This window comes from Phyllostomus discolor, chromosome 8 (assembly GCF_004126475.2).
Source record: "Phyllostomus discolor isolate MPI-MPIP mPhyDis1 chromosome 8, mPhyDis1.pri.v3, whole genome shotgun sequence".
Classification (NCBI taxonomy): domain Eukaryota; kingdom Metazoa; phylum Chordata; class Mammalia; order Chiroptera; family Phyllostomidae; genus Phyllostomus; species Phyllostomus discolor.
Genome location: NC_040910.2, coordinates 1,627,231 through 1,654,368, shown reverse-complemented (window position 1 = coordinate 1,654,368; position 27,138 = coordinate 1,627,231). Strand labels below are relative to the sequence as shown.

At 60.6% G+C, this 27,138-nt stretch overlaps 1 protein-coding gene across 1 annotated transcript in view; it reads right to left on the bottom strand.

Annotated features, from left to right (window-relative positions):
* SYNPO2 (synaptopodin 2) overlaps positions 1-23,371 on the bottom strand; it is a 76,478-nt gene extending 53,107 nt beyond the window's left edge. Inside the window, exon 1 of the mRNA XM_028521716.2 lies at positions 22,900-23,371. Within this exon, the coding sequence (XP_028377517.1) occupies positions 22,900-23,004 (105 nt within the window). The 5' untranslated portion in view covers positions 23,005-23,371. The remainder of the gene's footprint in view (positions 1-22,899) is intronic.
* Positions 23,372-27,138: the final 3,767 nt, after the last annotated feature.

The following is a 27,138-nucleotide window of genomic DNA, read 5'->3' as shown; positions in this document are numbered from 1 at the left end:
TTCCCGGAGAGCAACACTCCTGACTGCATCGGAGGGTTTTCTCCTGCACGGCACTCACAGATGGCTGCTTCCCGAACGCTGTTTATAAGTCTTGATCCTGACCGATTAGCCAATCAACCCCTACATGGACTGATCAGTTCTGGGCAAATAAACCTCCTGCCACAAAACGTCAACACTTCTCGCGGGGAATCGCGCCAGCCACCATGGTCCGCCCTAACTGACTGCCCCCCTCACCTCCGAGGATGGCGGCAGGCCAGGTGAGAACACCTCCGCTCCTTTGAAAGCTCCTCTGAAAGCTCCTCTGGTTGCCTAGCAACCCGCCAGTCCCCGGAGCCAGGCACCGGGCCTCCACGGCGCCCCGGCACCCAGCCTGCCACTCGGGGTGCAAGGCGTTCCCACAAACGCTCTCGAAGTGAGGGAGCCCTCTACTCGTTTGTGTAACCAGCCCCTCACACGTTTAACACAGCCCCTTAGGAAGGGGAGAGGGTGAATGTTTCCTGATCAGCACTGTTACCTGGCCACTTTCTGGGTGACACCAGCCGGCCCACACGAGCAGGATGCTTTTTCCCAGGACTGGCGGCACAGGTGCCTTTCCCCAAATTCAAGCTGTGTCTAGAATAAACCCAGCTAGGCGTGACTGCGGATGTATCAGCAGCAGCAGCGGCCTTTGCGGACCTGCAGCCACCCCTCAGGGCAGGAGATGCCCACGGCTCTCCGAGGCTCTGTGACGGCTGTGACTTCGTCCATTGTGTTCAGGGAAGCACAAGCCCCGGGTCGGCGTCACGAGGGGCAGCCGGGGTCAGCGTGGCGCCCAGGACGCGCCACGGAGCAGGTGCGGCCTCTGTGTGTGGGGCCCGCCGCCGCTCCATCAGCAGGACATGTGGTTACGAACCTGGTTCTGACCGCTCTTCTCTCCCAGCAGAGAGCGTGAACATGTTCAACGCCCCCCCCCCCACACACACACACTCCTCTCGCTCTCTCTCGAGCGGGATTTCGGGGGAGCTCGGGGAGGCAGCGCGGTCGTGGGGGACGCCCTGTCGGACTCCACTCCCACACTCCCTGGTCACGGAGCTTTGAACCATTCACATCACTTTTGGGGGCCCCGGTGTCCTCGCCTGTGAAGGGACAGGGTCAGAGAAGGTGAATTTAGGGTCCTCTCCACGTGTGACAGCTCATGGCTTGCCAGTCAAAGAGGGCCAGGCCGCTGCCACGGGTTCAAGACCGGGGGTAAAGACATCGGGGCTTCTACAACCACGCGGCAGGGGGCTCTTCTCGCCCCTCGGCCCACCGCCTGCGAGGGGCGGTCGGGGCCCAGCCGGGCTGCGGGGCAGACGGGTGAGGCGGCCGCAGAGAGGCCGCCGGTACCGCGGTTCGGGTGTTGCTGAGAAGGCAGAGACGGCTCTGGAGAGAGCGGCACGGTGCAGGCTCCGTGCTGGCTGCGGCCTCGGCCTGTGCAGCGGGGTCAGAGCAGCTACGGCGTCTCTGCAACCCGGCGGACGCCAGGCTCCGAGGTGGCCCGCAAACCATGTCTGAGAGACCCGAGGAGTGACGAGGATGAGAGCCCCGCGTGCACCACCCGGCAGGTGGATGACGCCTGTCCTGTCTTTGGCATGGAGTCACAAATGACACCTCATTTCAGTGTTTGGATTGTCTTTTTTTTTTAAGGAACAACTTATTTTTCTCTGCAAGTTGGTTTCAGAAAACACCATCCCCAAAATGTCCTCTTAAAAAGGACCCTCTTGCCCTGGCTGGCGTAGCCCAGTGGATTGAGCGCGGGCTGCGAACCAAAGTGTCGCAGGTTCGATTCCCAGTCAGGACACATGCCTGGGTTGTGGGCCACAGCCCCCAGCAACTGCACATTGATGTTTCTCCCTCTTTCTCTTTCTCCTTCCCTGCCCTCTCTAAAAATAAATAAATAAAATCTTAAAAAATATATTAAAAAAAAAGGACCCTCTTGTCCCTCAAGGTCTAATTGGGAGCCGTCTCACGACAACTTTATCTGCAGGCGTGGGCCGGCGAGGCTCTGCCAGTGAGTCAGAGCCCAGCTATTCCCGGTCGGCGCGATTCCCCGGAGAGGCCGAGGGGAAAGAAACAATTGCCTTTTAAGGACATCAGACCTGTTTCTGGCCACAAGCCCCTCTCTGCTCCCGTCCCAGCTCTCGAGGAAGGAGACCCTGCCACCGAGTACCTGCCCCGCCGGAGGGCGCCCGGCCCACCCCTCCCACGGGCCCCTGCGGTGGTTCAGGGTCTCTCCCGCACCGTCACCGGTGGCGTGTCCCCTGGGGCGCCGGGCGCACGGGGGCGGTGGGACAAAGAACACTTCTTTCTTCTGCGAACAGGAAGCCACCTGGTCTCCGTTTGCAGTGACGGTGTGGCTGCCTTGTCAAAGAAGTGTGTTGTTGGAAGTAAAAAAAAAATAAAAATAAGGGGAACTCACAGTTTTTGGAAACTGATAAAATGTGGACTTTGTGTGGCAAAGAATGTGCACACAAGGCCCAGTGGGGAAGTCCGCAGGAGTGGGGTGTTGCGGGGTACATGTCCCCCCCCCACACCACCGCCCCAGTCGCTGACAGCCTCCCCCCGGGTTGTCCGGCTCCCCCAAGGCCTCCCCATTCGCTGAACTTGAACGTGACAGAGTGCAGACTGCGGCATGTGGTGGCTGCATGGATAGACGGCTATTTTTCTGAATTTTTCCATTTGCTGTGATTTTAATCACTGATCTTCTTTTGTCAGTGCCTTAGAATGAGCTAGAAAAATGACCCCTGGCGTAACGGAATTCTTCCTGTGCAGGCCCCGCTGCCTGACGTGCCTCGGGAACACAGGCTCACCCCCTGCAGATGGGAACGGGGGCGCCGCGGCCCGGAGCCCCTCCCCCCACGCTCGGATGCCGGGGGCTGCGCGCGGGGAGAGCCACGCGTGGGCGGGACCTTGGTCTTTCCCACTCCCCTGACCCGAGCGACAACGCTGACACTGAAGAACCAGGTGCTTAAAACACTCAGCTCCCCACACCCGAATCTGAGAGCGTTTTTGTTTCGTTTTAACCAAACTCCTTTAAGCCTTTAAGATGATTAAATACGTTTTCGGAAAGCATTATACGTTCTCTGGAATGTAAGAGCATCATTATGTAAGAATAGTAGAAAGTTCACCGTAAAAAACGCACGTAGTAAAACATCTTAGGAAAAACAGCAGCGACTTAGAAATCCAAGATCTTACAGAAAATGTGTCTCTTTATTAGGCCTTGGCGTAAGTAAAGATTGCTCTGAGAAGACCCCGAAACACCAACTGCGAAAGGAAAAGACAAGACGTGTGGCTGCATTTGGGCGGCCCCGAAGGCAGGCGTGGAATCGGGAGGCCGTCCGCCGCGCACACGAGTGACGACTGAGCGCTGGCCGCACTGGTCGGTGCGTGGGGCGCGGCCCAGCGGGAGCCGGTTCCGGGGCCCCGGGCAGTGAGCGCACGGAGGAGGGAGCGCCCGTGCAGGGCCGGGGGTGAGCGGCAGGGAGGACGCCGCTAGGGGCGCTGTTCCGGAGCCGCCGCCGGCCGTCGGAGAGCGGGGCGCACGGAGGGCTGGAGAGGGCGCGGACCCCAGGTGCCAACGCACTGCCCTGCCGGTGGGGCCGTCACGCCGGGCGTGGCTTTGCGAAGGGGCTGCGTTTCCCCCTGAACTGGCCGCCCGCCCACCACGCAGGGCTGAGGGAGCCCCGTCCCGGGAGCAGCACCAGGAGCTGTACAAACTGATAGCGTCCCGGACCCTTCCGTGTCGGCGAGGGGGCACCTCCCCCTCGCAGCCCCCCTCACGCAGAGGGGCCTGCCCGCGGGCTGGGGGAACGGGAGCGGCGCCCAAGGCCACTGCGGAGGCGGGCAGACGGGCTTCCGTGCGCACAGACGGACAGGCACGGGCCCGGAGCGGGGGACGCTCCGAGCCGTCGTCGGGGGTGGAGCTCCGTCCGGCAGGGACTCACGGACGCCCGCCGGTCCCAGGGAAGAGGTTACCCTAGCACCGGAGCGGAGTGCGCTCTCGGCGGACCCCGTTTCTGCCGGCCAGCAGCCGTCGGGGACACTCCATGCTCTCCGGGGCTCCGGGCCTGGGATGCCTCGTCTGGTTCAGGGTCAGCGGCGCTGCCCGGAGGCGGCCGGGCGGGATCAGCTGCCTCCTGAGGTGGCCTGAGAACAGCGTCTGCTCCGCTGGGTGGGGCCCTGTCACCGTGGGCGACAGCTGCCCCGCCGCCCTGCCCGGAACACTGGTCTCCCTGCGGGGAGGACAAGGCCTGCTCACGCCGGACCCCAGGGAGCTCGTGACAGGAACCCAGACGTCAACCTGCTCTTTGCCTCTGGCGGCGGCACTGAGCTCCCGACCCCCAGGAACCTCCAGAGGAACAGGGGGGTCTTTCGTTCCTCATAAGGAGCCTTGCGGGCACCCTTGGGCTCATGCCGACGGGGTGGCTCAGGGTGGGAGCCCTGGGCAGCCCCAGGACAGGACTGGTCACGGGAAGACCCAGTGATGGGAGGGAGGGACTTCCGGCCGATCCACGGACCTCTGGGTGGGCGGAGGGGGGCGCAGACCAAGCGAGGAAAAGCTCCTGAGCCCTGAGATTAATGTGCTCCCAGGCTGGTGGAGACATCCCTGGCCGGAGGGTGCCTCTCGCTGCCACGGGGACAGGGGGGACACAGGGGACAGAAGCTCCTCCCTTGCCCCGCCCCCGAGCTCTCCACCCGGCTGGCCATCTGTCCGTCACCAGGTCCTTCACAGTCAAGTGGCAAAGGTTTCTCCGAGGCCCGTCAGCCGCTCTCACGCAACAGTGGAGCCCCACGAGGGGCCTTCCACTCACGGCCGGCCGGTCGGAAGCACGGGCAGCCGCGGGCGCGTGGTGGTGTCGGAAGAGGGGCGGTCTGGTGGGACTGGGCCTTTGCCTGCGGGGCCCGACGCTGCCCCGGGTGGACAGGGTCGGAACTGAGCTGGATCTGTGAGACGCCCAGACCCTGCCGCTGGGGTCTGGGGAAGGGCGTGGTGGTGTCAGAAAACACCTGTTGGAATGGTGCTTTGCACAGAGCAGGTGGTGACTCTGCCCACCTAACTGAAATGCGTATCAGAAGCTGATGCTGAGAATGAGCGTCCACAAATGTGGGACTCCGCACCCCTGGGACCGGTGGTTTATTTCACCCTGGAATCGCCGCGCGAACGGCTGTAGAGCCAGGTCGGGAAATCACGTGGAGAAAGAATCCTGACAATGACGTTGCAGCATAAACATCGAGCTAAACCTTGTCCTTGTTCAGGACGCCCGAGGTTACTCTGTACCTGCTGCAGCTCAGCGTGGCTTAACACTGAGCCTGGCCCACTTAAAACCCTAAAGCCTTGTCTTTCCGAACTGCTATCTAGCTAGCATCGCTCAACTTATAAAACCGATATTTTAATTAAATGCAGAACTCGGCATTTGCTGGTGGAGGGAGAGCTTCGGGGTAGGGGCAACCTGCAGGGGAAGCACGTTCGGAATTCCCGCAGCTACTCGTTTGAACAGCCGTCATGAGGGGGAGGGGGATTGCTCAATATTTCGTGGGAGGCAGGGTTCGAATCGATGCGTAGAAGTTGCGAGAAGAGGATGTCTTCTGAACATCAGGAAAACGTGTCTGTGGGTGACCGTGACAACGACGAACTGTTTAGATCTCGCTGGGCCCCGAGGCCAGCACTCTTCCCTAGAAGGCCGGCTGTGTGTGTTAGTGCGGCTGCAAATAGAAGTCCTCCGTCCGGGGGCGAGCTGCCTCCGATGAGACGCCTCCTTCCAGTCTAGGGTTTTACGCTCCGGCTACTCCTTCCCCTGTCTTTCAGGGGTCGCCGGTCTGCGACCGGTCTTACTTTTTCCCCCTGCAGACTGGGGTGCCCTGTGCGTCCATGCCCGAGCCTCTGGGGACCCCTCCCTGTCTCAGGTCAGTCTGTGTTCCCGCTGCAGACACACCTCTCCTGCAGAGCGAAAGACGGATCTCCGGATGGACACGGGATGTGGGACAGAATGACTTCAGTTCACACCTTGTCTCGGCTCCTGGAGCTAGTGATGTGAAGAGCTTCTGACCGTGTCTCAACACTTTCCACGGCGGTGAGACAAGGGCAAGACTTTCGCGGAAAAGAGTTTTCCTCTGACTGTGACCCAGAAATTTCGTGCAGACTGTGGAGAAAGAATGTGACGTGTTTAATGGTAGGGGGCCACGCCAGAAGATGCTCACAGGTGCACGAAGCAAGGGGGGAAAAAGGGGCAGATTGAAGGTGAAGGACCGGGCAAGAGAACATGTTGATATTTCCACTCCGGCTGCTTGAAAGGTGGCCAGACTGGACAGAAGGGCCAGCGTGGTGGGGGACACAGAGACCGAACCGCCTCCAACGCGCACCTGGAGTCTGTGGGCGGGGCGCGCGGGAGCGCTACGCGGCGCGGCCGTGTTAACGGATGGCCGAGAAAGCTCCGCACGCCGGGGCCCCACGGACAGCTCCCCGCCGCCCGCGGCCACGGAAGCAGGGCTAGCGTGGGAAGACGGGAAACCTCCGATACGTCAGAACTCCACCCCCGTGCCCCGCAGGTTTCCTCCACCCGGAACGTCTGTGCCCTTCCCCCGCCCACGTCCGGTCCCGGGGGCACCGAGCAGCGCGGCGGCCGGAGGACGCCAACCCGCAGGAAACCCAGAGAGAGCCCTCGGGTGTTGACCGGGGGTCTGTCCTGGGCAAGAAACCGTCCGATAAATGTAACATACTCGCTTAGTGTTTTCTTGGGAAAACCCCCACACGACTGTGAAAATCAGATACAGGAACAGAAGACGAGCGAGCACCCCCGCAGGCACCCCCGGGCACCCCCGGCAGGGCCCTGACAATCAGCCGCACGCGTGGGTCGGACGGGAAGCACTCGCAGTCCGTGTGCGGAGGGACTCGTGGGACAACAGCTGGACCCACGACAACTCGGAGGCTCACTGGGGCCGCTGACCGGGGGCGCGCGATGGGAGGGATTTGCCGGCCTGGGCTCCCTCCACCCGGCCGAAAACCCGCTCGCGGTCGAGGCCCCGCCCCCACTCCCCCGCCCACGCAGTGAGCGTGTTGTGAACTGCTTGGCTTTTCTAGGAAAAGCAGTAAAAATCCCCTAAAGCCACTGCCCCCGCGAGCACGCCTCTTTTTCCTTTTTTCAGAGATCCGCACGCCAGCCTTCCCTGTGTCCCCTCGCAACTAGCAGGAGCTGGCGATTCCTAAACACACGTTCGTCTCCCAGCCCTGGCGGGGTGGCTCAGCGGGCTGGAGCGCCGTCCCGACGCGCCAAGGTTGCGGGTTCGATCCCCAGCCGGGGCGCACACGCGGGTCAACCAGGGGTGCATCTGTCGCTGGGACAGCACACCGGGGTTTCTCCGTCTCTGAAATCAGTGAGGGAAGAAGACAAAGTGCTTTCAGGTGCACGAAGTCAAGCAGCTGCAGCCGCTGTGAAAATGAAGTCCCCAGAGCAACTCTCCTCGTCGAGATAAAAGCAAATATTAGGGGACGGAGTGGAAAACGAAGTCCCGGCACGGAGAAGGAGCAGCCGCGCGCAGAGTGGCCCGGCGGTGTCCCCCACTGCCACCCTGGCTCTAGACCTCCCGCCACCCCGGCCCGCGGAGGGAGTGGGGGCAGGAGGCCCTGAGCCTGCAAGTCAGAGCCCAGGTTCTGGGACTGGAAAGGGAGCGGCGGGGCGGGGCCTCGGCCACGGGGGCGGGGCCTCGACCACCGGGGGGCGGGGCCAGGAGCACAGGGAGCCTCCGGGAGCAGCGGCCACTGTGCAGCTGCGCTGTCGCCTCACTCGTGATTATTTCAAGCTTTTTTAAAACTCGGAATCGAACGTTCCGTGCGACTGCAAGTTGGCATGTGCGCGGAGAGAGGGGTCTCCTGGCTGTTCACTGGCATGTTAACCACGTGCCACTTCTGGGGGGTGTGGGTTTTGCCTTAGTTTACCCTCCTCGCTCCTGTTCAGTTGTTTTTTACGGTGACAATGTGTTATTCTCTATGAGCCAAAAAATAAGACCCACTTTCAATTCTAGCTATTTTACGGTCTTTACAGAAATAAAGACCTTAGACAATCCATGTGTGGGGCAGAGCTGAAATCTCGAATGATTTCTGCATTTTGAGACGCGAAACTGTGAGGGGCCTCCGGCCTCCCGGCGTCTCCGGGCTGCACTGGAGGAAGAAGAGTTGTCTCGGCCACACGTTCAACACACAAACACTATCGACAGCTGATGAGCAAAAGAAAGGTTTTAAGTAAACCCAGGACTTTGTGCAGCCGCCCTGGGCCGCACGCGCCCACGGGCCCCACGGGCGGGACGCCCCTCACAACCAAGCCCAGCAGGGACTCCGGTTCTCCCTGACACGGCGCTCCCAAGGAGAGGGCTCTGCGGAACAGGCCGTGAATAGGAAAGCCATTCCGTCTTCCCCAACCGCCTGGGAAGCTTCCTGGGGGTGGCAAGGTGGGGGGGGGTCGTTTTCCCCTGGGGACAGTCTCCGCCCCCGGTCTCTGTGGGGTCTCGGGTGGGGCAGGCAGAACAAGACCAAAAAGCTATAAATCATGTGGGGTCCAGAGCCTGAGTAAAGAAGTTACATTCATAAGGACATACCCACTGCTTTATACCACAAAGTCTTCAGGGCACTTTAGGAAGCGTGTTGATTACACGTGCAAACGGGGACTGACATCGACCTTTGCTCTGGCCCCAGGATGCAGTCCTGCTCGGGGGCCGGGGCCGGCAGGGGTGCGTAGGGGCAGCAAGGACGTCCCCCTCGCACTGCCCCAGGGCCACCCTGCATCCGACCACTCTCCTGCCGCCCACCCCCCCTCTTCCCGGCCCCGGAATCCAGCCCCCGACCCCTCGCTGGCCTTGACGCAGGCGGTGGGCTGGACTCTGGCCTTCATCCCCAAAGGCGTGGAGGAAGTTCATGAACGTCCCCAAACGACGGGTGCTTGTCCCTGACGGAATGCAGCTTCTTCACTCATGAGCGAAGGACAGGCACCGCTTACTAAACAAGCCTTTAAGAAATAACCGTCTCACTGCTCATCCACCGGACGCCTGGGGGAAACACAGAGCTGGGCGTTCTGTTTCAGGAGAGGCCACGGGGCCTGAGGGGACCCGCACGTTCTCAGGGAGAAGGAGTCACCTGCGGGAGGAGGCCGGCTGCACCTGCCGGCCCGCGGGAGGAGGAAAGGGCCTTAGAGCCCTGGCTGGCGTAGCTCAGTGGATTGAGCACAGGCTGCGAATCAAAATGTCGCAGGTTCGATTCCCAGTCAGGGCACATGCCTGGGTTGCAGGCCACGGCCCCCAGCAACCGCACATGGATGTTTCTCTCGCTCTCTCTTTCTCCCTCCCTTCCCCCTCTAAAAATAAATAAATAAAATCTTAAAAAAAGAAAAAAGAAAGAGCCTTAGAACCCCACGGTGGAGTTCCCACCACGAGCAGAGTGCCGGCCGGCTGGAGCCCACTCCCGGAAAAGTCTCAGAGGGGCAAAGTAACTCCCGTGCAAGTTCGCCCCAGCCCGGAATCTGTGCTTCTCTCCCTCTGCACACGTGCGTGCACACACACACACACACACACACAGCACCACTCCCGCTCCTCCCGCAGACGAGGCCACGGCGGGTCTGGGGAGGAGGCGCACACACACCAGGAGGCCCAGGAGGAGTGAGAGTAGGGGGAGGGGGCGGTCAGACGGGGGAGGGGCTTCCTTCTCCAGGGAGAGCAGCAGCGCGTCGGGGCCCTCGAGAGTGATGAGAACAGAGAGAAGGGAATGTCACCAGGGGACTCTTCGCCGAGCATGTGTCTGTGCCCAGCCCCAGGCCTGGCCCAGGATCCCACGGTCACTTGGTCCCCAGGACGCTGCGCGGCCATCTGGCCCCCGGGAGGCAGGGAGGGACACCTGCAGCTGATGGCAGCTGTGCCCCGAGAGCCTTTCCCGGGGGGGGGGGGGGGGGGACAGGCACCCCTCGGCTGAGGGCCCCGCACGCCACAGCAGCGGGACTCCCCACGGCAGCCGGGAGCTGTGCACAGCGCTCACACAGCTCCTTCGGGCACCGGCCGTGCTGAGCGCCGGCCGATGGGCCCCGTCACGTTTCCCGTCACAGAAGTAAGGGTGAAGGTGACCCCTGTGGTGGCGTCTGACTCCCGAGGCCTCTCACACGTCTCGTGTTCCACTAAGCTTGACCTTGATGGGTGAAAATAACTCACCACGGCCCAGAGAGAGGGAAACGCCAGGAGTTCAGAGCATTCTCACTCGCTCCGAGAAGGCAGCCTTATATAGTCACGGCGTCCAATTTTGGAAGGCAGGCGTGTGGGGGAGGGGCGGCAGGGACGGAAGCTCATCAGCCCCCCTTCCCGGAAGGCCTGGCACCCCACTCCCCTCCCTGCCCCTCTCCCCACCCCCCTTCCCTGCCCGGGGGTCAGCGTCCTGCTGTCGCTGACCAGGGGCAGTTTATTGCCTTTTACATTTTCAAAGCGCTCTGAACGATTCCTTCTCTTTGTGATGATTCCCACATGTCGCTGTTCTCCCCGAGAGCAGGGCCCACTCTGGAACCGTGACGTGCTGCTGGGCGGTGGGACGGTGGGGCGGGGGGCGGGGGGCGGGGGGCCGCAGGAGCCCTCTCCCTGCCCTCAGAGCTGGCCTTGGCAGGCACCTCATGGATGGGGGGACAGCCCTTCCGCTCCCACCCGTGGCTCAGATACAGTGACAAGAACCACAAAGGTGACAGCAGTTGGTTTTAAACCCCGGGACTGTCCAGGGTGCGGTGAGTCACGTACGTGTGCCACCGGGCACCGTACAGACACTGGCATGAGGAACACACCGACGGTGACCGGGGGGGGGGGGGGGGGGGGGAGGGGGGGAGAGGGGGAAGGGGTTTCAGGAGCATGTGTAAACCACCCACGGACAAAACCAAGGGGGGGTGGGATCCAGGGTGGGAGGTGGGGATGCGGGGCGTGGGGGCATGGTGGAGACGACTGTACTTGGACAATTTTAAAAAAGAAAAAAATTAAATTCTTCTTTTCTCTGATATCAGGGTCAAAATAAACAGGATCCAGGTATCAAATTCTCCTGGACGCTCCTTAAATTCTCCCTCTCCCGCTGGGAGAGCCAGTTGCAGGGGAAGGAGGAGGATTCACTAACCCGAGTTCCACAGGCGAGGCGGTGGTGAATAGCTGCTTACATACAGCATCTGCAGGCCGGCCGGGAGGCCGTGTGCCTGGAGAGCCGGAGTGGGTGGAGAGAGGGAGGGGGCAGCTCCGGGCAGCTCCCGGGGAGCCCTCTGTCCACGGCGTCCTGGCCAGGGCCCCCCACCCCCAGGGAGAGTGGGTCACTGTGCGGGGCAGGGCTTCCCACGGCAGCTCCTCACGGACACGCGTGCCCACCGCCCCGGCTCCTGGCGGCTGCTCGGCCATGCCCGCACGCCCCTGTCCCAGCACACCTGGAGGGCCCCCCATCCCTCGAGCCCCCCTCATCCCTCAGGCTCCCCCACCAAGCCACCCCGGGCGCCCGCAGGCATGCAGGTTCGGCGACCGAACAAGGAGGAACTGAGTGCAAACCGGTGACACGTGAACTGCACTGACGTGTGCACCGGCACGGGGCCCAGGTGCACCGTCGTGAAACCGCACGCGTGAGCGAGCCCGCCCTGCAGGGGCCCTCCCGGCACGGGGCGGCACTTAGGTTTTCCGGGGCTGGACTAAGTGAACTTCTGTGCTGTTGCCTAGTTTCCACTCCCACTGAACGACGGGAGCTTTCAAACATCCCTGAAACAAACCGCTCTCTCCGGGACAGGTGACACGCCGCACGCTCGCTCGTGGGGAGACCCCGGCCCGCCGGACGCTTCCCCAGGTCCCTGCAGATGCTCACTGCCGGCCAGGCTGCAAGAGGAAGGCCCGGGCTGTGGCCTCACGGGGGACAGGCAGGCCGAGCGCACGAAGCCCGGGAAGGCGCTCTGGAACGTGGGCGCACACACTCAGAGGGGCCTGGCCTCCCGGCCTCCGGGACGTCAGCCCTCGTGGGTGGGACGGTGTCAGGGCCAGGGAGACACTTAGTAACTCGGCATCGGAACCCGAGAACCTTCTGGGTGTGTTGTTCAAAACAGGCTGGAGTCAGGCAACAGGCGATTTAAAACTTCACGGAATTTAAACCAAACGACAATGTTTAGAAAGCTCTTCCTAGATGCAATTCAAAGTGGCTAAAATAACACAATGGGGCGACAAACCCAAGATGTGTGAGGTCTGTCCAGAAATTTCCAGCCATTGTGAACAGGACAGTCTGTGCAACATTGGTGTCACCTGGCAGCCGAGGAGGGTGGACTGGAATGCACATGTGTGAACAATGATGATGTCACTGCACTAGTCAGGGGTGGTGGTAGAAGCCGCTGAGTGAGCATGTGTACTGTGTGGCCGTCACACCCAAAACGACTGAGCTAGCAGGGCAGCAAACCTGCACCAAATTTTGGGTCAGGCTTGTGGAAACAGTTCTGATTCAGGAGGGTTTCAGGGACGGTGCAATGGGTGAGGCACAAGTAAAAGTGTGGCACGAACGCACCGAAGGTGGTCGAGTGTCTGTGGAAAGCGGTCCTGTTCCGGAAGGCCTGCGGCAAGCAGAGCACCTGGGACTGTTGCACGTGCAGGGGCTGCAGTCGGCAAAGCCGGGCACCCCGGTGACTCAGCCCCCTGGTACAGCCCAGGTTTGGCGCCCTGCACTTCCGGGTCTTCCCAAACTAAAGCCACCTTTGACAGGGGAGAGATCCCAGACCATCGGTGAGATTCAGGAAAATACGAGAGGGCAGCCGATGGCGATTCCGACAAAGGATCGTGCAGAGTGTGTTGAACGGAGGGGGAGATGCTGGGAGAACAGAGTGAGGTCCCGAGGTGCCTGCTTTGAAGGGACGGAGGCGTCCTTGTCCCATGTACAGTGTCTCTTGTGTCTTCAATAGACGTCTCTCTTTTTCATATTACATGACTGGATGCTCTATAGAGAGACTTTGTTGTGTGTGTGTGTGTGTGTGTTTATGCGTGAGCAAATATTTTGGAAGATGCAAACCAGAAGGAAGCAGGACATGGGGGCAAGGCGATCAGAATGCACTGGTAGTGCCGGAGGACGTTTTCCGTGAGGTTAGATAGAAGAACGTGTGTGTCTGGCAGGCCCCACTGATGGTGTGTGCTTGTAACAGGGTGCAGCCGAGAGGGGGGGCCCAATTAGGGATTTGGAATGGGGTTCAGAACTCAAGGTGCCCAGGAAACATTAAGATGTCCACACCCCCCCCCCAGGTGTGAGTTGGGGGAAGGGACACAGGGAGCAGGGCCATTGAGAGCTGTTTTGCATAGCAACAGCTTTGCAGCTACCCTCTGGTGTGGTCATTTAACATATCTATAGCCCTTAACTGGTTTCATAGATATGTTAAATAGCTGTGGCCCTGCTCTGAGACAGGAGGAAGGGAGTAACTTCCCCCGCAAGAGTAACTGGGGGGCAGGTCCCCCGAGTTACAGTGCCTGTTTGGGAGCTTGGAGAAGATTGGCTCCATGACATGGGGTCACACCTGCCCAGACCCACGATGGCAGCCCAGTAAAGCTGGAAGGATACGGGAGTGCTGGCAGGTGTAGTTGATTATGGGAGGAGTCGGAAATGGGGCTGCAGAGGAGGATTGGCGCGGGGATTTAAACCCAGATGCGGCAGCCATTGAGAAGCAAGAACCATGAGGCTGTGGCAGTGCAGGGGAGAACCACTCGGTCTTAGCAGAGTGGGGACTCCCGCAGCCCTGTGGGAGAGAATCACCACGCGGCTTTAGCAGAGAACCGCCACTCAGCTTTGGCAGAGTGGCGACCCCCCACCCGCAGCTCTAGAAGGCGGAACCACCACCCGGTTCCCCCGGTGAGGGAGAGCCATGTGATTTTGTCGGAGTGGATACTCCTGAAGCCATTGTGCAGAGAGGACTATGCGGCTGGGGCAGTGGAGAGAGGACCACGTGCCTGTGCCAGAGTGGGGACCCCCGCAGCTTTAGAAGGGGGAACCCCCACCCGGCTTTAGCAGAGATACCGGTGACACAGCTGATGGTGCCGGGAACCCAGGGAGGCCTACCAGCTGAGACGGATTACTGGGAAGAACCAGGGGCTGCCTGAGCCATGGACTTCCATTTCTTTCCCTGAGATACGGTACCCCAGACTGGGCAAAAGGGGAACGAAGGACTGTGTGTGTTTGTGGGTGTCTTAAGGGACTTTGGGGTTTTGATGAAGACATTAGGTCACTCCTTTAAGTTTGTACAGCATTAAATAAACGTTTCCTTTCCTTTTCACGAATCTCTGGCATTGAGAGACGTCTTTCCTCTGGCGACAGACATAACGGACCTGGGGGTTCCTTTGGGGTCACAGTACATTGCCCTTGCCCCCCCCCACCTTGGCCCTTTGTTGTTGGGTAACATGCTGGACGCCACTTCGCCACGGAAGCGATGAAGAGACTGCAGACAAGCGCTCAGAAACAAACGGGTTCTTTACCCTGAAAAGAGGCAACGTCTCACAAGGTGCACAGGCGCGAGGTCACTGGTGAGGCGGCTGCTGTAAGTCGGGGCGAGGTCACGAAGGGCTCCCCGGAAATTCACCCCGAGCCCAGCCGCAGGCAAGTGCGCCCGGCAAAGGGAACTGCGGCTGCGCAGGCCACAGCGCCGCGGGTGCTGTCCGCGCGGTGAGTCCCACGGAAACCCGCACGGAAGACAGGCTGGCGTCTCCCGCACACGGCGTGGCGGAGGCACAGGGAGAGGCCCGGGAAGCTCCCCGGAGCGGGTGCGGGCACCGGCAAGGCCGGCGGCCCCCCCTGCCGCAAAGCCCTACAGAGCTGGGGGGCGGTTCCCAGTCCGCTGACGGCCGCTGAGCGGCGCCGACCCGCGGGCCTGTGCGGGAGGGTGGCGGCGTGCTCTCGGGCGCAGGTCACCCTGCACGCGTCCCAGAGTCACCAGCACAGTGTGCCCCGCCCCGACCCCGCTGCCCCGTTACCTGCTTGGAAGCAACTTAGAAAAGAAAGACAAGACGAATGAAACGAGGCCTGGAAGGGTTGCTGAAAAGGCTTCTGCCGTGATGTGATTTCTCCACTTGACAATTATTTGTGCGCTAGTCTGTAAAATGTCATGTCTGCGCGTGTAACTGGAAAAGAATCTCTAACCCCTTTCCACGCCTTCCAAACAGAAAGCGTCGGTGGGGTTTCCACACTAAAGCACAGACACGTGGCCCACCCAACCCGCTTGTCGGCAGCAGCGAGCGCGGACTGTGGGGGGATGGAACTCGGCCCCTGGAACCCCGAACCCCGGCAGGAGCCGGCCTTCCCCGTTCCCCGTTCCCGCGCATCCGCCGGTCTGTGGTCGCGGTGCCCTCAGTCGGCACAGGCCCACCTACGGGGACAGGCGGTCTTTTCCGCTGCGACAGCCTCCGGAGTCGAGGGCTGAGATGAACTAGAACCTCACCGGACCCCCGAATCGCCGTGCCGCCTGGGGTCACACCTGGATGGTCAGGGTCACAGACTCTGTCAATCACTCTGTTCTCACTGAAGTTAGAAAACTGAAAACCAAACACTTCTGGTCAATGAGAGTAAAAAGACTTTGTGCTGTCCAAGCAGAATAAAAATTTGCCTTAAAAATATAACCCATCTCATCTTTATCTTGTTCTTTTGCAGTTTTTTGTATGTGGCAGAGGAGACATACACTGCCGGCACAGCACGTCACTGGTTCACATATTATTTTTGTGCAGATCAGTTGTGAAGGATCCGTGTTTCTAATCTGTAAGCTGAGAGTAATAAAACTTGGTTCACCCAGCTGGTACCAGACGGGACGACACGTGTTAACACGCTCGGGCGGCTGAAGGTGCATGCACATGAAGCATTTTTAGCGAAATATATACATTTGCTTGCATTCTGGATCGCTTATTTTGGAAGCTAATCCTCTTATTTTTTTTAAGATTTTTTATTTATTTATTTTTAGGGAGGGAAGGGAGGGAGGGAGAGAGAGAGAGAGAGAGAAACATCAATGTGCGGTTGCTGGGGGTCATGGCCTGCAACCCAGGCATGTACCCTGACTGGGAATCGAACCTGCGACACTTTGGTTCTCACCCCGAGCTCAATCCACTGAGCTACGCCAGCCAGGGTTAATCCTCCTTTTAAAACTGCTGCCATGAAAGCACGTACATGTTACCCCGCCAGGATCGATGTGCAGCTCGCAGCGGTGCCGCACACCCTCATTCAGAATCTGCAGCATGACATTCTCAGGAACCACAGTCCCCTCATCGGAGCACCCCCCCTCACGCGAGCGCCCGGCCAGCCGGAAGCAAACATCCTCACCACAGCTGGTTCACGTCCGAGGAAGAAAAGGAAGGGAGAGTTTACATTTCCCGGGAAGCCCCAAGCTGGACCGTGGCTCCCCCTGGAACCCCAGCCATCGGGGTCAACGACGGGGGTCACGTGGGCGGGCGGCAGATTTTCAGAGCCGACCCAGAGCACATCCAGCCCACGTGGCCAGTCACGGGAACCTGGCGATGGAGCCGGCTTTCCCGAGAATGAGTGTCAGACTCGTTCAACGGTGAGCACAGAACCATTTTATTTCTTCCAGGAACCGCTCCAACCACGATCAAGTCAGCCCCGCCCTAGTCACACCCTGGCCGGGGCCCACGGGTTTCTGGTGGCTTTCGGTTATGACAGCAGTCAAGTCCAGTGCCCTCTGTGGGACTCCACGCTCTTCCTCAGCTCGAGGCCAGGCTCCTGGCTGTGGGGGGTGGGGCCACGGGGCCAAGGGTGTGACCTGCTTCCTGCCACCTCCAGCGCCCCGCCCCAGGTGCAGGCCGGAAGGAAGCCTGGGGCGGGGGGGGGGGGGGGGGGGGGGGGGGGGGAATCTGGTGTGTTGATTCACGACCGACTGAGGTGGCACTTCTCCGTGGCTGACACTGAGTGGCCATCGCTGTCCTCTCGGTGGCTGGTTTCCAGATGTGGGGGGCCCTCGTGGGGTTCCTCGTGGGGTTTCTCCTGGGAGCCCTGGAGGGCAGGCCACCCACAGCTCCCTCCCTCGGGGAACAGGGCTCCTCCCCACACCGCCCCTCCCCTCCAGGCCCCAGCAGCCCCTCGAGATGCCCGCTCACTCCTGCCGGCCCCTGGCCGAGAGGGTGGCCGCGGGGAAAGGCCGGCCGAGTGGGGGCTGAGTCCAGCCCCTCCCTGGGACCGCCCCGCATCCAGGGGAAGCTAGGAGCCTCACCCTGCCTGTGGGTGGGCACGGGGCTGTCCAGCCCCCGGGTCTGCCTCCGCCTCTCTCCTGGCCTCCCCGTGTCCCCCTCCAGCTCACCCCGCCCCTCTCCTCCCCCTGTTCCAGTGCGCACCGGGCAGGCCGGCAGCTGCCCTGACCGAGAGGGCACCCCCTGCAGCACCCCAGGCTTCACGAGGACCACTCCTGAGCGTCCCAGCACCCACCCCCCTCCCCCCCACCCGGCTCAGCGTCAGAGAGGGCGAGTCCTACCGGCACTCGTACGGCCCGTTCACACGCGGGGACTGGGCCCGGCTCACCCCTCTGAGTCCTCCCCTTGCCTCCCCCGGGCGGGGGGGTGGTGCGGCAGGGACCGGCACCGTCGGACGCACGCCCTGGGGGCGTGTCTGACCTCCGCTTTCTGCAGTGGGGGCCCCAGCTCCGACTACACACACATCAGCGACCCTTCGGAGTCCCAGGCCCCCCGCCCCCGCCCCGGCTGATGAAATCCGGGTGGAGGCCGAGGTGCTTTTCCTGAATGCCCTTCCCGGGACCGCCTTCACCTGCCCGGCCCTCTGGGCCCTGCCTCCCCGTTCGGGGGGGGGGGGGGGGGGGCGGGTGTCAGCTCTGTGGCCAACCCACCACCGTGTGGCCTTCAGCGGGCAGCTGCACTTCGGTGCCTGGACTTCCTCACCCCTCAAGTGGGCACGTCTTTCGTCACGCTGCTCGGGCCTGGGGACCCTCCGCAGGGGCCACGCCTGCGGAGAACTGGGCGCACGGGCCTGGCCCCGCACAGGGCCCGACAAAGGCGGCTGCGCCTGTGCTGCTCCGTCCAGGCACCGGCCCAGTGCACGCAGCCGCCGGGTCCTCCCGCTGCCTCTCACCAGAGAGCTGTCCGAAAACGTGCTCCCCAAAAGAAAGGCCGTGCCCCCCGTCTGCTCGGTGGACTGAGCTACTGTGCGCACTGACCCCGGGAGCACCTGTGCTGAGGGTTTCTAGAAAGTTCGTGCTCGGGCAGCGGTGGAAAAACTAAGTGACCTGTAACATTGTCTAGCGAAGAGGCTGCCACTTTGCATCTGCAGCGAGGAACGTTCACCCTCCAACACACACCATCAAACACACTGAGAACCTTCCCCCCCTGGGAGCCGTCCCTGGAGTTTGTCACGTGAAACATTTTAGAAACCACGCTGATGACACTAAGGGGTGGGGATTATGCTCTCTGCATGGGCTTTGCCTAAATAACACATTTTTTTTTTAAGATTTTATTTATTTATTTTTAGGGAGGGAGGGGAGGGGGGGAGAGAGAGAGAGAGAGAGAGAGAGAGAGAGAGGGAGAAACATCAATGTGCGGTTGCTGGGGGTCATGGCCTGCAACCCAGGAATGTACCCTGACTGGGAATCGAACCTGGGACACTTTGGTTCCCAGCCCGCGCTCAATCCACTGAGCTATGCCAGCTAGGTAAATAACACATTTTTATTCAAAGTTTTAAAGGAAGAACACGCAGCCACGGGGAGGAGTCGCTAAACCCACCTCCGCCTCTCCCCGTGGGTGGCTGCAGTTTGTCGTCTCAGTAGTGAGGGACGATGACCCGAAACTCCGGGTGACCGTGCAGTGGAAGAACAGGAACCAGAGGGCTGCGTAACTGTGGCCGACAGCCCGCCTTTCTAAACGGCAAAGCATGTCAAGGATCAACAGTCCCAATGTTTCTTTATTCATTATTTTCAAAACACGAGTTACTTCTAAATTGCCCGGAAGATTTGTGTGTGAAACAGACATTCTCCCGGCTTCTTTCTGTAAAGATTTTCCAGGGAGACTCGCCAAGAGCACGTCCGGAGACAGAGCCGTGTCGGCACACGTCCCCGAAGAGCATGTGTGAGGGAGAGATGCTGGCACACGTCTGTGAGGACGCACACACACACACACACACACACACACACACGGGGCCGCTGGGCGGCACCGGCTCTGCGGCCCGGCCCCGGGAGATGCGGTCCGCATGGTGCCGTCCCATTGCTCCTCCGGGGACACATGTGCCCCCCATCGTGTCCATTTAGGGCACAGATTACACAGCAAACGAACATTTGAAAACCAGGGTAAGATTCCTGATTGGCTGGGCCTTTTTAACGTTCAGTTTATGCTTGGGGGGAAAAAAACACCAGAATTTTATGGCCTGGAGTCTCAATGTCAGTGTCAGGTTGTTGCTGCTAAGGTTTCCGATTGTGATCTTTGAAAGCCGGGGTTTGCCTGCGGGCTCGTCCGCCAGCCCAACAGTAAAAACGTCCGAACACCTCTCAATAGCAGCCAGGCGTGTCACCAGAAAGATATTTATTGGACATTTACAGCCATTCAATTTCTAATCATTTCCAATAACATTCGAGTAGTTTTTCTCTGGCTATCTCAGCTTGTCAGATTCCCATTCTATACAGAGTCATGGAAATCCAAACACTGGATATTTCACAAGCCAAGTTGGTGTCTGCAGGACTCGGGGGCATTCGCTGCTGAAGGAGCAGATCCGAGTGCCGTCTGAAACTTGCTTTTCTTGGGAAAATCATTTTCTTCCATTCCCATGTTAATTGTTTGCAGGTTCTTCAGAACGATGAGCACTTCGTTTGCCAGTACCCCTCCCCTCCCCAGCCCTCCCGTCTCTCCCCCACTCCCCGCGGAGATGACCTGGCCTGGCCAGTCCCCGCCAGTCCCAGGGAGGGCGGCAAGCCCGTGCCTGGGCAGCCTTGACCTCAGCAGGAAACCGTCAACGGAACCAAGTGGACTCCATGTTTTCAGTGAAAGCCAGCGACCCGGGAGGCTGCACCCTGATGACACACAAACTGACAAGCACTTCACCCCAAGGGTTTCTACCATGAGGTTATGCTAGTGTAAAGAATGAAATGTCCCAGGTGTGAAATAGGGAAAGAATAGACGGAACAGGCTCACAGCACTGGTTATCATGGGGCTCACAGCACTGGGTGAGGACCTCGGCAGCATGAATGAGGCGTGCACACACTGACTGAAATAAAGAACAGTTTGCGGGGAAGCAGCAGGAGCATGGACGAGGCCGAGAATCAAATCAGGCAACCTGGAGCACAAGGAGCCAAAACAAGCACTCAGAGCAAGAAGAAGAAAGAAGAATCCAAAAATCCGAGGACGGTGTCAGCAGCCTGTGGGACCACCTCAAGGGCTCCGATGTTCTCATCACAGGGCTGCCGGAAGGAGGAGAGAAGAGCAAGAAACTGGAGATCCTAGCTGAAAAAATAGTGAAAGAAAACCTCCCTAGGTCTGGTGAAGGGAACGGACATGCAAGTCCGGGAAGCACAGAGAGACCCAAACGAGATGGACGCAGAGAGGCCCGCTCCAAGACACATCATAATCAAAGTGTCAGAGTTTAAAGATAAGGAGAGAACCTTAAAAGCAGCAGGAGAAAAGAAGTTAGCTACCCTCCAGGGGAGTTCCCATAAGACTGTCAGCTGATTTCTCAAAAGAAACTTGCCAGGCTGGAAGGGACTGGCAAGAAACATGCAAAGCCATGAAAAGCAGGGACCTACAGCCAAGGTTGCTCTACCTGAGAAAGATATCACTTAGAATTCAGTGACAAGAAAAAAACTAAAGGAGTTCATCATCACCAAACCATTATTATATGAAATGATAAAGGAACTTGTTTAAGAAAAATAAGAAGATCGAAACCATGAACAATAAAATGGCAACAAATACGTGTCTATCAACAACTGAATCTAAAAAAGCAAACTAAGCCAACAAGAACAGAGACAGAGTCGTGGATATGGAGAGAGTTTTGGTGGTTGCCAGGTGGGAGGGGTGGGGGGGACGGGTGAAGAGGTGAGGGGACTTGGATGCACATACAGGCGGTCACGGAGTAGCCCTGGGGACGTGAAGGGCAGCACAGGGCACGGAGCAGCCAGACCACCTACACGTGACCCGTGGACGTGACCGGTGGCGGAGGGATTGCTTGAGGGAGTGGGGCGCTGGGTGGAGGGGGGAAATTGGGACACCGGTCATAGCATGGTCATGAAATATAATTTTAAAAAAGAAGCGGGGTTGCCATGGGACTTCAGAAACTATCTTTTTTAGAAGGCTCTCCGGACATGGTTTACATCTGCTGAAAAGCGGACTACAGTATCTCTCTCTCTCTCTCTCTCTCTCTCTCTCTCACACACACACACACACACACACACACACACGAGTCAGGAAGGGGAGCGATGTGTCCCAGGCCCTCGTAAGCTACATCAGAGCTGGGATGAGACCCCAAATCTCAGGCCCTGGAGCGCCACCCAACTGCTATTCCAGACCCAGAGCAAGCCCAGGCTCACGACCGCTCGGTCGCTGGGCTGGCTGTGACTGCCGGGCGGAGGCCGCCCGCCCCTGTCCCCAGAGGAGGATGGAGACACTGGCTTCCTGCACCCTGGGGGTCCTGCCAGTGCCGGCCGGAGCCCCGCAGCAAGCCGCCTGACCTCTCCTGCTCCTTCCCCACCTAGAACGAGCATGGGCTGGACATCTCTGAGAAACGTTCAGTCCTAACAGTCCTGCCTTTCATCTCCTGCTGTGTGCCTCCTCCGTCTTGGAGTCTGAGTTTTCTCTAGGTGGCAGGGTTCTGCCGTCCCGGTGAGAGGGGACAGTCTGAGGGAAGCCTGGCAGCAGGACACGGCAAAGACACCCCCTTTTCCCCCACAGTGACCAGGCTTGAAAAAACCAAGGGTGAAGAACAACCACAAAGCCCAGGGGTCACCTATTTCATGGCGACCCAGGTCCAGTTAAGGTCAGCAGAAAGCCAGACATGGATCAAACGCGTTCCTGCACACAGCGCCACGATTTCGTGCTGACACCCCACAGAAGTCTGCTCACCCTCACTGTGCTTTAAGATTTACTCCAGCTGGGGTCCCCGCTGGGCGGTGAGCAGACCCCCTGGAGCACGCCGGCCGCGTATGTAGCTAAGAAGGAAGCAACGCAACGGCCGCAGAGACGCCGGCGCGCGGAGAAGCTGGTTAGGTGCGTTTCCAAGCCCCCTCCGGGCTACTTCCAGCAGGTGTTTCAGTGTCTCCGGGTTTTTTCCCGAGCACTTGCGCAGAGGAGCGCGCACTGAATGCAACGGAGCGCTTGGATTTTTGCCTTTATTTGTCAGTCCCTAAACCAACGTCCTTTCCAACAGATTTTATGGCTTCCCCGCGCTTTAAAAGTCACCGCCCCAAGTCAGCCTCCCCCCTCCCAACGCCGCGCCGCGTTGTGAACGCCAGTCCCAGCACCTCCCGGGACTCCATGGAGCGGCCCGGCCAGTGGGCTCTGCCCCGCGGAGCGCCCTCCTGCGGCAGGGCCCCGGGCGCAACGATCGCCCCGCTGGGATTTCTCATGTCGCCTGCAAGACGCTCCCAAGGGCTCTGCAGGTCGCCCGAGAAGCTGATGAACTAGGCTTCTCGTCAGCTGATAAGCGCGACACATTTCCCCCTATCAATTGTTAGTTAAATACGGAGACACTCATTTTTTTTTCTCCAAAGTTTCCTTCAAGCAAGCAAACATGCCCAACTTCTTCCTAAGCAAAATTCAAGGGCAGCACCAAAACCGAGCTAATCCACAGACTCGGGATCAAGGCCATTGACAGACAGGTTGCCTCACTCAGGCGCGCCCCCCAGCCCACCCCACCCCACCGCACAGCAGCCACAGCGCCGCGGCGGGAGCCTCGGGGGACCCTACCTTGGCCACCCGCAGGGGCTGCTTCTGCTCCGCGCCGCCTTGCAGTCTGAAGCCCCAGGGCGCCCCTCCGGTCATGGAAACGCAGATGAACTCCCCGGTGCCCATCCTCTCGGCGCAGCCGGGCGGCGCGCAGCGCTGGAAGGGAGCGAAGCCGAAACCCGCGGCAAGCGGCGGCGGCGGAGGATGCCCGCTCGCTGGCTCCCCGGCTCCGAGAGCCGGCAGGTCGGAGGGGACGCGGAGGAGCCTGCGCTGCGCGGCGCGGCTAATGGGCCCCACCGAGGGCGTGCGCGGGGGACCCAGCCCACTCCTGCGTCACGCGCCCTCGCTCGGCCCCCCTGCGGCGAGGGGCGGGCGGCGGGCTGGCGCTGGAGACAGGCCCGTGCGGGGTAAGATCCGGCGGGGAGCCAGCTGTTGTCTGTAACCCCCACGGGAGCAATCCCGGCACTTTGCAGAAGCAGCGACTGCAGAACCGGCGTTTAATGACTCCAGGAGTAGCAGAGGCCACGGGGAGGCGGTAGCCGCCAGGCGGCGAGCGACGTCCTGCTCTGGGAGCTCCGCGCACCCCCCCCCCCCCCCCCCCCCGCCTTAGCGTCTCTCCGGTACGAGGTACGCGCCGCGCGGGGATCACCACACCGACGCTAGAGACGCGCCAAAGGGGCCGACGTGGGTTTAACCATTCCTCTTCTGAGCTTTGCTGTCCGCAGCCTGGGCGGCCGAGCCCTGAAGAAGAGGAAATAAAAGAAGGCAGGGCATTTATTGTCTTTAAGGAACCGCGCCGGACTCTGAAAGGCAGTCCTTCTGAGCTGCATTATATACACATCACATGCATCACAGGTAGCACGCGGTGTACGTGCCTCCGGCTGGAGGAGAGAGGGTTTGTTTCCTCCCGGAGACCAGGTCCTTGTAACTACACCTTGTGCGTGGTTCGGGTGTTTTACGTTTAAATAAGCAGCTCACTGAGGACGCTTCTTGAACCTGAATGGGATAGTCAGGCAGCCTGAGAAGGAATGCCAGCTACAGGTTTATTTTCTTACAGGTTTCCTATGTTCTTTTGTTGTTGTTGTTTAAGGTTTTATTTATTTTTAGAGAGCGAGAAAGGAGGGAGAAAGAGATGGAGAGACACATCAGCCTGTGGTCACCTTTCCTGTGCCTCCCACCACCTCTGCCCGCAGCCCAGGCATGTGCCCTGACTGGGAATCGAACCGTCGACCCTTTGGTTCTCAGGCCGGCACTCAGTCCACTGAGCCACACCAGCCGGGCGGGTTTCTTGTCTCCATAATCTCTCATCCCGTGTTCTGAATCCGGGTTGTCTACCAGAAAGGCCGGTTTTCTGTGTGATCCAAAGTCTCTGAGTATTTAAATCTACCCAGATTACACAAATGGAGCATTTTTATTTTCCATCACATTCATCCGCACGAAGACCCCTCAGCCGCGGAGCCTGGGAACGGGAGCCTGTGCCCCCGGAGCAGTGGTCCCAGGGATGGGATGGGCCCTTCCACCAGGAAGCCCTTGGCCATGAGCTCGGCACACACACAGCCCGCCCTGCTCCAGTCACGGCTGTGCTCACGCTGGCTCGTGGGAAGGGGAGGGGGAGGGGGAGAGGGATGGGGGGAGGCGCCACTGGCATCTTGGGAGTCCCTTTCAAGGTCAAGGACACCAAACACTCTGAAGCCTGAGTCTCTTCAGAAAGCTGAACTGAATTCACCAAACTCTTAAAAAAAAAAAGACTTTTACAAGTGACATCCTGAAATAGGAACTCTAGGAACAAAAGAAACTTTTTACATTGTTTCTTTCCCTTCCCTCAGGTCTCTGCCGTTCCTCAACCCGCCTCCACCCAGCCCCCGACCCACGGCTGCAGCGGCAAGACCCTGGGTGAGGCCACGTGAGCCCCTTGGCTCCTGCGTGGCCGTGACTCTGCTCCCCGTGGCGGCTCCTCACGGCCTCCGGTGGGTGGGGGTGGGGTGCGGGGCAGCCTCTCCTTGCCCGCTGACCGCTGCCCCCTCCTCCAGGGCAGCCTTCCCACGGGTTCTCTCGTGCGCCCCCCTGCCCCGCAGAACGCGGCCCGCCCCGCCCCCTCCAGCTCGCACATCTCTCCTTCACGCTGGGCCAGTGCACCCAACTGCCAGTTAAACCTGCTTCTATGGGGCTGCACCACCTGACGCCCGGTCCATTCACAACCAAGGTCATTATTTCCCCCCAGTTCTGCGTCCTCCCTGGTTCCCCACCTCAGGCTGATGGGCTAAGTCATTACCTTTCTCTCCTGCCTGGTTCCCTTCGACCCTGACTTAAGTTCAAATGTGGTGCTGACGGCTGGCTGGGGGCTGGGGGCTGGGGGCGGGGCTGGGGCTGGGCTGGGGCTGGATGGGCAGCCTCCTGGCGACCCTGCGGGGCAGCTGGCAGCAACGGTGAAGCCCCCAGGCCTGAGGCCCGACTGACTGAGTCGGCGCCAGCCGCTGTGCAGGCGAGGTCATCAGTGTGCACGTCCCCCCCGGCCGTCGGGCCGGCTCACCGTCCTCGCAGCTGACCTGCAGCTGGCGGCACTGGGTGCACAGCTCCGCGGCCAGCCAGCTGGCCCCTCCAGATGGAGCCCCCGGGCCTCCAAAGTCACTGGGACTCACTGGAGATCTGCTCTGGGGGGACCCCAACACCCAGTTCCCAGTTCTCCACGGGCCCACCCGGCAGCATGCGGGGTGGTCTCAAGTGCTGCCCTCTTACTGGCAGTCGGCGCGGCCTTCGAGCCTCGGGGGGTGCCCCAGGACTGGACTGCAGCCCGCCCGAGCTCCCCGTGTGTGCGTGTTCTTGGCACTGTGCCCTGGCCTCGGGGCTCACACAGGGTCCTTGTGCTCGCCCCTCGCATCCCCTCGCCCATGGAGACCAGCACGCCGGGGAGCTGCCCTGCCCACCCCGCCCCGCTGCTGGCCCTCGGGACTCCAGCAGCCCCAACCCGTCTCTGTCTTGGCCTTGTTCCCACCCCGGTCATTCCGGACACCACTGGCGGGGGGGGGGGCAGGCATCGCTGAGGAGCAGCTGCTGTCCTGTGCCCCTCTGCCCAGCGTCCCCCCCGGGCCACAGGCCAGTCAGCCCCCTTCCCAGAGCTGGCGCCTCCCCTGACCCGTCTGGGCCCCCTCCCACGTGCGGCCTCACCCCCACCGCCCCCTCAGTGTGCATGGTCTCCTAACCCGCCCGAAGTGCTGGCCCTGGCAGGACCAGGGGCCGTGTCTGACTCATGCAGCACGCTGTGTGCCAGCCTCGCACGTTCCCAACACCTGACCGGTGCCCAGCGAGTGCCCGCAGAGTGAATGGTGGCGAGGGTTCCCCAGAAAGAAGGCCTAGAAAAGAGACCCAAAGAGGAACAGTTTCCTTCCCGCTCCCCCGGGGCCGTCTGACTTGGGAGGTTGGTAGGTGGAGCAGGATCCCGGCTGCATCTGGGGCAGGCGCCCCACCCCCACGGGGCCGCAGCTGCTGTCAGGCCGCGGGGGTGACCTGGCTTCGCAGCCAGGTCACTCGGAGTCCCCTCTCCTCCTCCTCAGCACACAGACGAGTTCAGGGATGGGCACAGAACCGAGACCGAAGTCCAGGGCGTGCCCCTGGCCCCACGGTTCCTTAGCAGGTGGTCCGGCCACAGGGGAGCCCGAGTGAGAGCTGGCGGGAGCGGTACCGCACCTGTGGGCCCTGCCTCGGCCCCCATGAGGATGAAACACCACGGCTGTGCCCTGCAGGCGGCCGCCCTGGGCCTCCAGGGCTCCTCCGCCTCCCTGGGTGTGTGGCCACTCAAGGCCCCATGCTTCTGGCGCTGAGCCTCCGCTCAAGGTTGCATTTGCAACAAGCAGCCTTGGGGAGGTAGCTACATCTCCACTGGGGACAAAGCCCAAGGTTGCTAGCTGATTGTTGGCAAAAACAAAACAAGATAAAAGCAGCAGGACACTAAGCAGTGGTGCCCCTGCTCTGCGGCCCCACCGGGTCACTGGGTCACCGCTCAGGAGCCTGAAGAGGAGGAAGTGACTCCAGGCGCTGAGGCCGTGCCCTCGCTGGGCCCTGGGCAACCCAGTCCCTTGCGTCTGGCCCAGGAGTCCTCCTGTCTGCTCGCAGCCCCCGGGGACCTCGAACGGGCTGAGTGGCCGGCAGGGAGGGGAACTCAAACCCGAGACCTCGCAGGTGACGCTGAGACGCTGCCCGAGGACTCAGCCCAGGCCCTGGTTACGCGGTGCCCACACCTGCGTTTCACGTTGTCTGCGATTT